This window comes from Ammospiza nelsoni, chromosome 15 (genome assembly GCF_027579445.1).
Source record: "Ammospiza nelsoni isolate bAmmNel1 chromosome 15, bAmmNel1.pri, whole genome shotgun sequence".
Classification (NCBI taxonomy): Eukaryota; Metazoa; Chordata; class Aves; order Passeriformes; family Passerellidae; genus Ammospiza; species Ammospiza nelsoni.
In genome coordinates, this window is record NC_080647.1 from 18,070,090 (window position 1) to 18,082,129 (window position 12,040).

The 12,040-nt window shown below is 47.8% G+C and overlaps 1 protein-coding gene across 1 annotated transcript in view; it reads right to left on the reverse strand.

Moving 5' to 3' along the window:
* LOC132079830 (vascular endothelial growth factor receptor kdr-like) overlaps positions 1 to 12,040 on the reverse strand; it is a 130,288-nt gene that overhangs the window by 57,348 nt on the left and 60,900 nt on the right. The window contains exons 9-10 of the mRNA XM_059482649.1: positions 10,830 to 11,005; positions 221 to 371 (exon numbers count right to left, since the gene is read on the reverse strand). Of these exons, the coding sequence (XP_059338632.1) occupies positions 221 to 371; positions 10,830 to 11,005 (327 nt within the window). The remainder of the gene's footprint in view (positions 1 to 220; positions 372 to 10,829; positions 11,006 to 12,040) is intronic.

Consider the following 12,040-nt stretch of genomic DNA (forward strand, 5'->3'; position numbering starts at 1 on the left):
AGGAAAATTCAATGATCTTTAGTCACTTTAAACCTTATTAACACAATTCAGGTAATACACAAGGTGCACAAACAACCAGACACCAGCTGGGCTCAGAACCCTGGAGATCTTCACTCTGCTTGTGATTTTAGCTCAGATAATTTGGATGGAGTGGAAAGAAAACTTGGCTGGAAATATCCAACAATTCAGGAGCATGTTCATCCACAGGGAAGTCACTTACAGGGTGTCTGTGAGGCTGCAGGGCTGCCACTTCCACTCAATCCTTGGCTCAGGATTCCCACTTGCTGTGCACTGGATTTTGTGTTTGCTTCTCAATTCCACCTTCACAACCTTATGAAAATCTGTTTCCTTTTCATAGATCTTGGGTCTCTCTAAAGACAAAAAAAACCCCACAAAATTCAAATGAGCAAATTTACATCCATAAAAGGTTTTAAAACATTTTGCTGGGAGAAGTGATGATCCAGTGAGAACCTGATGTTCTGGGGAATTCCCAGCAGTTCTGAAAATATTCCTTCACAAGGAAACAAGGGTGTTGGTTGTCGTGGTATTTCACAAAACACATTGCAATGCTACCACATTCATCCTAATCCCTTTCAAGTGGTGTTGGGGACCTGCTGAAATTCTGGAAAATTCATGCCATGGAACATCTCTTGGTCACATCTTGGCTGCAGGATCAGGATCAGCCCTGGACTGTGGCAAAATGGAATTGAAGGGGTGATGTCCCTTCCTGAGAGGAACATTTTCAAGCAGCTGCTTGAAAGCCACCGGGTCCTCAGGCTTAGGGAAAAAAACCATCTTTTTCACCTGGAATCTTTCCTTTTCTGTGTGTGTGTGTAATGTGCACTGGATGGAGGGGAGAAGAGAGTGAGGAAAGAGTGGTGTGGGGAAAACACTTGGACAGAAATGCCAAGAAATTCTCACCAAGCACGGTGAATGCCATTAAAAATGTCACAGCATTACTCACATCTGGAGGGGCCACAAGATCACACCCTCAGACTGGAAATCTCTCAAGAGCAAACTTTTTGTGACACTTTCAGGGCTGCTCGTTGCCAGCAGGAAAGAAATGCTTTGTCCTGTCTCCTTGCAGCTCCCACGGGAAGGCACGAAAGGAGAGAGAACGGGAAAAAAGCCCCAAAGTGAACTGAACTTTCACTAACCTCACACAGGGTGGCTTTGGGGCTGGGGTGAAAGCACAGGCTCTTCCCTTGTGCAGACAGCTCTGCCCATCTCTGGCCATAGCTCTTTGGCTGCTTCTCATAACAGGAAATCAAACAGATTTATTGGTGGGGTCCCTCTGTGGGACACCCCTGTGCAGCCAAGAGGGGCTGCTCTGCACCGAGGCCTTCTGACAAGCTGGGAAGTGAATGGAGATTAGATTTCTATTTTTTGGGCTAACTTATTTTTTCTGCTGTCAGAAGGGCCCCAGATATGTAAATATGAGCTATTGCCCACCTCATCAATCTTGAGCCCTTTCCCTCTTTTTTTTTAAAGGTTTTTTTTTTTTTTGCCTTCCAGCCCTCTTAGGAGAGGACTGACCAGGCTGATCCCGTGTCTTGTTGGGACTCTCACTTGGCATTTCTCATGGTCAGGCTCTGGAAGATCTTCTGACCTCAGCAGTGCCTGAAAACACATCAGTATTTCCTTCTCCACCCCATGGAAGCATTGACTGGAGTAGGTTCAGTCATATCCCATCCTGTCATAAAACACTGGCTGTTCAAAGGACCTTCAGGAGGTCCTGATTAACATTTCCCCTGAGGAACCCAAATGCTGGCCCCTGCTTGGTGTGGCTCTCCTTGAGCTGAACCATAGGATTCCACATGCTTGGAGATTCCTGAGCAACTCACAGGACAAACTGTTGGGACCAACAGTGAATTTCCTTACCTAGCATCTCATTTCCCATCAATAAATTATTTCTGATCATAAAAGTAATTCTGTAAATTCTCCCTGGAGGGGAAGCACAATTTTTATTATCTCAGACATTTCTCTTTTCATCTGAAATCCCGTGCTCGACACGTCTGGCCTGACCTCCCAAGCGTGATTGCACTTGAAGAAAGACTCCAAGTTCAGTGTGAGAGGTTACACACGTGGTGTGTGAAAGGTTATTCAAGTGTTGTTGTTTGGGCTGTAACAACAAAGCTTCACACACTTGGGCAAGGGGACTGGTGTTTGTGTGTGTGAAAGAGCATGGGGAGACAAGGACTGATCACAGTCATTTAATATCAGCATATTTTTCTATATTCTTGGTTGACTGTCATTTAAATTGTCCTTCTAAAAAAGAAATAATAACTGAACTTGCTCCAGCTCTAACAAGAACATACATGACTGAGGAGTGAATTCTTCATGCCCCAATTATAGCACTATTAAATGATTTAAGACTTAAAATGAGTCCAAATGATTCATCAATCGAAATAATCATTATTTATGATCAAGCAATTATTTTTTTAAGTGTGAGGGGAAACGCCTCCCCATTTGTTCTTTCACATGACACAGGTGCGGTGGTGGCTGACTGGGGACACAAATTCAGAGACTGAAGAACTTTTCCAAGTGTCTGTGCCCTTCCCCTGCAGAGGGGGTGGTGGAGGTGGTGTCACTCTGCAGGTGACCCTGCTCACCTGTACAGGACAGGGACAGGCCCTTCAGGTGACCCTGCTCACCTGTACAGGACAGGGACAGGCCCTGCAGGTGACCCTGCTCACCTGTACAGGACAGGGACAGGGCCCTTCCCCATGCCCCAGTGCTCCCCTGTCCCTGCAGGGTGCTGGCCCTGGGGCATTGAGGGTTTGGGGGGTGACAGTGGGGTCCTCCTGTGGGGGACATTTCCTGGGGTGAAACCTTTCCAACCCCCTGCCCACTGCCATGGCCATTTCACCTCTGACTGTGCCCCTGCTGGCAGCTGAGCTTTGTCCTTCCCTTTGCTGGGCCAAATCCTTTTTACAGCAGTTGCTCCCATGGGTGATGGAAACCTGATTTTAATAGTTTAAAAATTTTTAAATTAAAATTTTCATTGTTTCTGGAGGTTTGTAGTAATGCAGAATGTATAAAAGGAATGTTAAAATCCCTGCTGTGGTGTACCTGCACTCTTGCCAATCCCATACCATATTTTCAGAACTCTACAGTCATGATCTAATCTGTGCCAACAGCTGTGAACAGAACTGGTTTCTGTGCTGGGCCTGACCTTTTGGACTGGCTCAGACTGGCTGGTTCCTCAGGGCTGGCACCTGCTCAGTGTCCCCTGTGGACAGGCTGTCACCTCACCCTGCAGAGGGGCTTTGAGCCCAAAGCCTGGCATCACTGAGGTGCACCTGGCAGAGCTTCTCTCACTCTCTCACATTTGCTCCCTGGGCAGCACAGGGGCTGTGCACAAACCCTTACCCTGCTCATGCCCAGTGTGGGCCAGGCTGGGGGTACAAATCCCTCTGCCAGCACTGCCAGAGCAGCTCTTTCCATCCCTTCCTTCCCTCTCTGTCCCACTGTGGCTCCCTGGACCTGCTGCCCCAGCCCCTCCAGCCCCTCCATGGCTCTCCCCAGGCTGAGCTCTCTCAAGCAGAAGCCAAACAAACCTTAAAAGCTTTCTGGGGAAGGAGGGCTGTGCAGATGCCTTTAAATGTATCCAAAGAAATGGCTTTTCGTCCTCTCTGGCTCCAAGTGTGATTGTATCCCCAGCTGGCCATGCAGAGGTGCAATTGCTGCTGTGAGAGCTGACCTGAATAACTAAAGATTTGGCTGCTGCTGCACTGGGAAATGCAATCAAAAAGCACTTCTGCTTACTGCAGGTTTCCAACTGATCAGCATTATGCAAATCTCACCTTCCTCGCTGCTTTGTGGCATTAGGAGCAGATAATATGTACAAGGATTAGGACATGAACCCCTCTGCAAGACTCTTCTCTCCCTAAATTCCTTGCAGGTGCCATGAGGGATTCTACACCTGTCACCCAAAGGAGCATCCAAATATAGAGGACAGCACAGAGAAAGTTTCTTTGCATTTTCTAGAGAAACTTTGCATTCCTTTCAGTGCCCTCTGACTGAACTGCTGTTTATGCACCTTCCCCACTACCATTTAAACTGCTTCAGAGAATCTTTTCACATTAAGCACATCATTAAAATAACATAGAGAGGCCAGTGAAGCATTAATCTTTACTTTAGGTACTTTTCTGGACAGGGGGCTTCATTAAAACCCTTGATGGAGCTGCAACTTGTTTTCCATTTATCTTTTCTGTTTCCCAAAAAAATATTTGCACTTGGGAGCCTTCTATCTGATGTTTGCACAGTACTTAATGGAAATACAAGTGAATATTCTGTAAGGCACAAAGGGAACTTGCTAGTGCAGGCTTGGACTGGGAAAGGGTGAAATTTCCCCTGAAGTAAAACCCAAAATGATAAAGTTGTCTGGGTTCATTTCACATTTCTTTCCTTTCCTTTTTATTAAAGGAAAAGGGTGAAATGACCTGAAAACACAACTTTGGTCTCAGACTGACCACTGCACTGTGTTTGAGCCTGGCTGATTTTGGCTGGGGTTGATTGTTGCTGGTTTGTTGTTTTCCCCATGCCCTGCACCCAGAGCTGCTCTCAGGTGGGTGCACAGCCCTGTCCCCACGGTACCTGCAAGGAAACAGCTGAAAACTGTGCCCGAAATCTCTCTGTGAGACAGCACAGCCAGGAACAGAATTAGGGACAGGATTGTCCCCCTGCCTCATCTCCAGCTGCTCCCCTGTGACCCTCTGGAATGGGCTGGCAATGTCAGGGCTGGGACAGAAGCAGGCACTTGGATCCTGAAGGAACAGATATTAAGAAAAATCACTGGAATTTGACTTTCCCCACAGGGAATTTTGGTGTTAAAATGGCAGTGCAGCTTGGTTTGCAGTGCCATATTAATTGAAATAAAATAGCACCTAGAGGTATGGAAAAAAAGGGCATCCATATTCTGAATTTAGTTACAGACATTTCAAAAATTCCACTTAAACAAAAAAACAAATTAGGATTGACTGAGGAGGATCAGCCAGGTCTCAGTTTAATGTCTGGCCTAGAGCTAAGGTAGGGAGTAGCTCAGGGAAGTTCATGGTCTTACTGGAATAAGGGGGCATCTGAGTCTGGGCAACTGAATCACACAAAATTACAGAAATTCAGTGTTAGTGGGAATTGGGGAGCTGGTGACTTGTACTTAGAGTGGGTTTTTCTGACCTGTGTCACTTCTGGAGCTCTCTCTCTTCCCAGAGCAGGAAGAAATCTCTTTCCCAATGCTCTCCCAGAGCTGTCATTCACCCCCAATGCAGCTTTGGGGCAAAAAAGGGATTTCTCTCCTCTCCTCTGTCCTCCATCTTATTTCTTACAGAGTTCAGAAGGAAATGGGTAATGAAGAGCTGCTCATTTGAAGCAGAGCAGGCAGTTTTTCAGGATTTTTCTCTCTGTCCCCTTTGCCTGCTTTCCAGAAATCAGTTAATGTACCTGCAGGTTGGCTGAGGGACAGCATGGGGAGCCCCAGCTGCCATTTCCCCCTCACTCTGGGTTTTAGGGGCTGTCAGACCAAGATTGCTGCTGCAAAGACGTGACTTGAATGCTTCAGATCCTTCTGGCAAGCTCCAGCAGGCCCCCACCTTCCTCTTCCTAAAATTGCTTTGGCCACTTCCAGCAAAATGAAAATAGCTCATCTGACTTTTTCATCAGGGGCTCTCCTGGGAGCTGCAAGTGTGCAGGGTTTGGATGATATCAGGGAGAAAATTCTTCAGGATTTTTTCATAAATGTGCAGGAAAGGGCTGCTGCAGCCTCCTTGTGCTGCTGCATTTTTCCTTCATAGATCCCCCAGATAAAGTTGTTTCTCTCCTGCCTGTGCCTGATGGCTGAAGCTGGCAGCATGGACTGGAGCAGTGTCCTATATCCATACAGACATTGCTCCCAGAACCCAGGAGGAAAGCAAAGCCTTGGACTTGGAAACACCTTGGAACAGTGGCTGGATAGGTTTTATCTGAGGATTTCTAGTTTAGCTCAGTTGGCCCAGGAGACGGAAAATTCAATTTTCTGTTTTGATTTGTCCTGAGTGGTTCATCCTCTGAGGAGCTGGGCAGGAGCTGGATGTGCTCCACAAAGGAACCCCAGCCCTGGCAGGACTCTGGGGAAGGGACAGCATTGCTGTGGCTCAGTCCTTCAGCTGAACTTCAGCTGCATTTCACCAAGAATCCAAACAAAATTCTTTCAGGGATTTCAGTGACCCTTCCACACACAAGGGACTGTGGGATGTCCTCTGTGTCCTGCACTGGCTGTAGCTGAGATTCCCCCACCCTAAAAGCAATTTTCCTGTGCCCTGGCATAGCTGAGATGCATTCACCTCATACCCAGGGCTCGTTCCCCTCTCCCTGCTCTGGCTCTAGGGGAGGAGATGGGGTTTTGTTCTCCACCACACATTTCTTGGCTTTTGTGGAGATCACTGGGGACTCCTTTGATGTCCACTCATCCCTTGCAAGCCAAGGAAGGTCAGACACAGAATTTCCTTTGAATTTTAAACCAAAATCTGAAGAGCTGGCCTGACTACAGAGCAGGGCAATGTGCATCATTCAGGACTGTGGAGCTGCTCCTGCCTGGTAACAAATTGAGGTGTGACCAGTACCCTGCACCCCTTTTGTTCCAGTCCTTCCCTGGAGAGGGGGAATTCACAGCAGCCTGAGTTTCTGTGCCTGCTGTGGAGGTTATTTCCAGCCCTTAATCCTGCTTTTCTTACAGATACAGCACAAGCTTGGGGGATCAAGGACTCTACGAGGGAATGCAACTTCAGTTGGCTGGAGCAGCTGGAACACAAAGCAATATTTGCTGGAAGAGCCTTGAGGGAGCACAAGAGAGAAACTCTGGGATAAAGAAGAAAGGCAAAGTGGTGAAGGAGCTTATTCATCCCACTTTTGAATGAACTCGTGCTTCAGTACTCTCCTCACTCCCCAGGTGGTGGCCAGAGCCCACTGGCTGCTCCAAAAGGGCTCAGCAGGAGCCCTGAAGGACACAGAGGAGTTGGACAAGGCTGAGGATGAAACACAGTCTGCTTGCCCAGAAATAGATTTGAGGGCGTTGTTTATGTTTTGTTCTGAGACTGCTTTGCACTCCAGCCTGAAATAACTCTTTTCTCCCACATCTCTCCTCCTTGGCTGGCTCAGATTTTCAGCCACCAGCTGTTTGCTAGGATTGTTCCTTCTCCTTGCTCCCTCCCTTCCAAATTCTTCAGGACATTATTTTCTCGAAGCTTTTCTCAGTAAGAATTTAATCAAACAAAACAAAACCACAGCAACCCGCCACTCTTGGACAGTGTTTGATGTGTAAATATGTAAAGAAGGAGTGTTTAGAAAATGCAATCAGCTACCTCCTGGGGACCTGAGTCCTACAAGGAGCCAAGGTGACTCTACATGGAGACATGTGCTCCTGCAAGCATAAATTCCAGCTGCAGTGGGAGCAGGGGTGACCAGAGGCACAGCTAAGCCACTTCTCACAGAGGCATTTTTGGAATAGCTGCACGATTCTCCTCCAGGCCAGGCAGTTCCTCGCTGGACCTTTTGCTCTCAGTTCCCACCCTGCAGCTCTGGAGTTACTTGGCCATTTTGCTCCCTCTCCACTTGATCCCTCTGCAGGTACTCCTCAGTTTTGTCACCAAATCAAGCTTTGGGAAATATCTCCTAATGTTTGACTCATTCCTATGGAGTGAAACACCCTGTTCCTACAGTGGGGCAGAACTCTGGGATTTCTCACAATTAAACCCCAGGAGGTGACTCCAAGGAAAGCTGCAGCAGTGCAGGTCAGGAGAGACACTGCCCACAGGGCCCAGACAGGGCACTTCTGATCCTGTTCTCATCCTGCCTAAAGAGTTCTCCTCTGCTGCCATTATTACTGAATAAAACACACTGCCAAAATTCATACAGAGCAATCTGAGGGTCGAGCCCTGCTGCTGTTTATACTTTGTTTGTGCAAAACAATTTGCAACAATTTTAACTTCAAGCTTCCTCTGCACCCAGCCCAAAAATGCAGCTGATGGCTTTGTCACAGCACGCTGAGTGCCAGCTGAGTACCTGGGGCACACCAACGATGGGTTGTTGTGAAGAGACTCTCAGGAGAGGGGGCTGTGTGATTAGTGATCATTTCTGCACTGCACTGTCCCCATGCAGCAACAGAAACCATGCAAATGGCATTTCTCTCCTCATTCCAAAGTCTGCTTACATAATTTCCTCTCTTCTCTTCAACAGTGTGGACCAGAACTCACTCCCTTTCTTAGATTCACCTCTGAAGTGAAAGGCTGGCCCTGGATTTGGGGAGCAATGCTGTTATTCAAACAGAAATTGCTCTTCACTCTCAGGGTAGGTGGTTATTACTCAGCAGGAGGTTTATCAGGTGCAGGCTCCACCTTTTAGACACCATGCAAAACTGATACTCCACCCACTGTGTCGACTTGAAGCCCAAGAGGATTTTTCCATCACCTCCACTAATCCCTGTGTTCAAATCCCAGCTTCAGTAATTGCAGGCTACCTCTGGTTCTGAGCAGAGACATTAATCACACCTCCAGCTCAGAGGTGGTTTCTTTCAGATAATCCCTGCAGAAAGGGGCTACAAAGTGTGTTTTGGTCTCCTTCTCTTGCCTCAGAGCCTGAAACTCCAAGCAATTTAATCTATTCAGGTGTGATACCCAGGTATCAGTCATGATGGCTGGAGATAAAGTGCCAGGTTATTTGTGGAGAGTTAAGGGAAAAATTCCAATCTGCTTTCAGTTTGAAGCTTCTGAGTGTACTTGAAAGGAAATCCCAGATATGAAAAAGCAGCTCCTGAAAAATGTCCCTGCCCTCTGATGGGAAACACAAGAGAAAGGGCAGTTTGGAGCAGCTTCAAGAGCCCATTTTGCCCTTTTTGGGCTCTACCCACATGAATCTCAGTAAAACCAGTCTCTCCTGGGCTGAGTGCTTCACACAGAGCACATCAGGCTGGTGCTGCAGGGAAGAGTCTGGCAGGGATGAGAGAATTTCCTGGTGCTGCAGGGAAGAGCCTGGCAGGGATGGCAGGATTCCCTGGGTGCTGCAGGAATGGCAGGATTCCCTGGGTGCTGGGTGCCAATCCTGCTGCAGCCAAGCAAACCCTCCTGTCTGCAGCCTCAGTTTTCACCCATGGCACCCTGGGCAGGTTTTTCCTTGTTCTGCTCTCATTCCCTGACTTCCTGTCACCAGAAAAGGGACATTTGCTCTGTGGTTTTCCTGTGCATCACCACGGGACAGTTGGGGACACCCCTGAAGCTGCTGGACTTTGAGAAATGGGGGGGGGTTGCAATTAAATAATTATTGCTGATGAAGCCCTTGCTGGGCTGATCCCTGGAAAGGCTGAGGATGAGCAGCACTGTGTGAGGGGTGGGATGCCCCAAGCTTGGACAAACCACGGACATGAAAAGCTTGTGCAGGAGTGGTTTGATCCTGAAATAGCCTCTTGCTGACAGAAAAAGGCTCTGTTTGTTTTTGGTTGCCTGTTTGGGGAACAGCAGCTCCTCGAGGAAACGCTCCCTTGTGCACGCAAACACCAATATTTACCTTGACAAGATAGTTTATTATCATTCTTCATTTCTCTTCCTTTCAACATTTCCGTTCTCTGAAGAGGCAAAACCATTGTGTGCAAAAACAATCTCAAGTGGACAAATTATGCAGCTTAACACGTTCCTCCTGCTCAGCTGAGCTGCAGGACCTGACCATGAGCATGTTCTTGGCTCCCTCCTCTCCTAAATCACACATTAACTTATGTCTTACTTCAGGTTTTTAAGCTATCATATCTTATTTAACATTTTTAATGGGTCAGATGTACCTAAGTGACAAGTTCTCTATTTTTTAGGCATTGTTCCTTTCTGAAAGGTGAAATGAGAAAAACACAACTGCTGGAAGCAACAATATATAAGTATATAAAAATTGGACAATTGAGAATAGTTTTAGGTGCAAAGAGGGCAAGGAGAGAAGAATTCACTCCAGAAAAGAGAGCAAACCTGTCTCAGTAACTACTCACTGCCCAAGTGGAAAATACAAAGGGAAAGCAGAGCTAACTTTTGCTGAACTCCTACTTGGCCTCAGAATTCAATCTCTGTTGCCAAATTCAATGGATTAAAAGAGGCAGGGGATGTGCAAAGAGACAATGTGGCTCTGCCCTGCATTATCCACCCAGGGAGGCTAATAAATAGTGTTCCAGTATCTATTTTCCCTCTATGGCAAGTGAACCTGCTTCAGTGCACAGTTTTCTCCAAATTCCCCTGAAAAAGAACCTGTCCCTCAAATGCTGCCAGCAGAGAAGTGACAGAACAGAAAATGCAGATTTAGAAAATGGATCTGGAGCAGGATGATGGACAGACATGAAAGCCAGGGCAGCTCCTCCAGTTCCTTCCGTCAGCCCCACTGGGACCCTTCCTGTCCCAGCAGATGTTCTCCAGTGCTTTGCCCAAGCTGCTTTGAAATCTCAAGGGATAAAACTTCCAGCCCTTCTCTTGGGAAACTCTGCCCCCAGTTCTAAGACCTCTCTACTCAATATCCTCCCAAGCTCCTGTAAAAATGTGATGTTTGTGGCCTTTCAGGCATTCCCACCTCCCTGTGTGGAGCCACTGTCCCAGCACTCAGTGCCGTGGGAGGTGCAGTGTTCCAGGGGAAGGGACTTGCATGAGCCAGGGTCACACCAACTCCTCAGAGCAGCTGAAATGAGGGGTTCAGTGCTTCCTGAGGGGGGTGGTGATCTCTGGGCAGTCCTAAACCCTGGGAAGTGCCACCCATTCCTGCTGACTGGCACAGTAGGATCACACAAAATAGGATAACTAACCCAGCAGAAGGAATTATACACAACGAGTCCTTACCTGTCACCACCAGCTGCATGGTGAGGTTCTTGTAGAGGCCGTATTTGGGGTTGCTCAGGACCATGGTGTAGTTCCCAGCATGTTTTGGTCTCACATCTCGTATTCCCAGTCTGTATTTCAGTGGATCTGGCTCATAGCAGGTGTGGTTGTCCTTGATCAGTTTGCCATCCTTGTACCTGTGTGGGAAGTTCCATCAAGGCTTGTCATGTCCCTGTGAACCCTCAGAAACCCTGTCACCCACATTAGGGGCTAAAGGGTAATCCCAGCAAGGGAAATGCAGGTCTAGAATCACTGCTTGGATTGGATATTTATTCCTGTTACCCTTCCACACCAGAACTGATTCTCATATCCAGCGCTGTGGGATGGATTCATTCCACACAGGAAAAAGGTGTTTGATTTTATCTGAATGAACAGTGCCTCTCACATGCTCAACTATGATCTAAATGCCCCCAAATGAAGCTGGATGGGCAACAGCACGTGTGGGAAATCATGGAATAGCAAAATGTGTGTCACCACCTTTAAAGGAAGAGATGAATTCAGCAGAATTGTCTCTCAGGATGTCTTTGTGAGCCTTTACTGCTTCTGAAAAAGTTTAACTCTGTGACCTGGAGAAAGTTGGTCCATAGGGAGGTCAGTGAGGAATTCCCAGCCTGGAATATTCCCTCAGGGCAGGAGAGCAGCATCTGCAGGAGAGGCTCCTCTCCACTGCTTACCCCACACGTGGGGTTATGGTTAAGAAACAGGCCAGGCTTTGCCACACACGGAGCTTTGGGCCTGGTGGAAGGATGCTGGGGCATCTCCCACTGCCTGAGGATGCTGGAAACTTCCTCTGCAGTCATAAAAACAACCATCCTGAGAGACCTCCAACATCAACAGCTGGGGCTCCAGGGGAAGGCAGCTCTGGTGGTCCCAGGCAGCCACCAAAGAGCCCCACAGTGAGCCCAGGAACAAAGGCTTGGCAGGGAGAGGGCGTCGCTCCCCACTTCAGCTCCCAAAACATCCCCATCCCTAAATAACAGCAGCAATTAAAAACACCTCCTGGCACTGCTTCCACTAAAATTAGAGGATTTCATGTTATTTCACTGCTAATAAAATGCAGCAAGGCCAGCCCTGAGCATCCTTTTGCTGCCTGCCAGGCTCTCAGCTGGCTGAGGGCAGGTGCTCCAGGGAAATGCCATCTTCTCTGCCAGGACAGGCACGCCCCTGCCAGC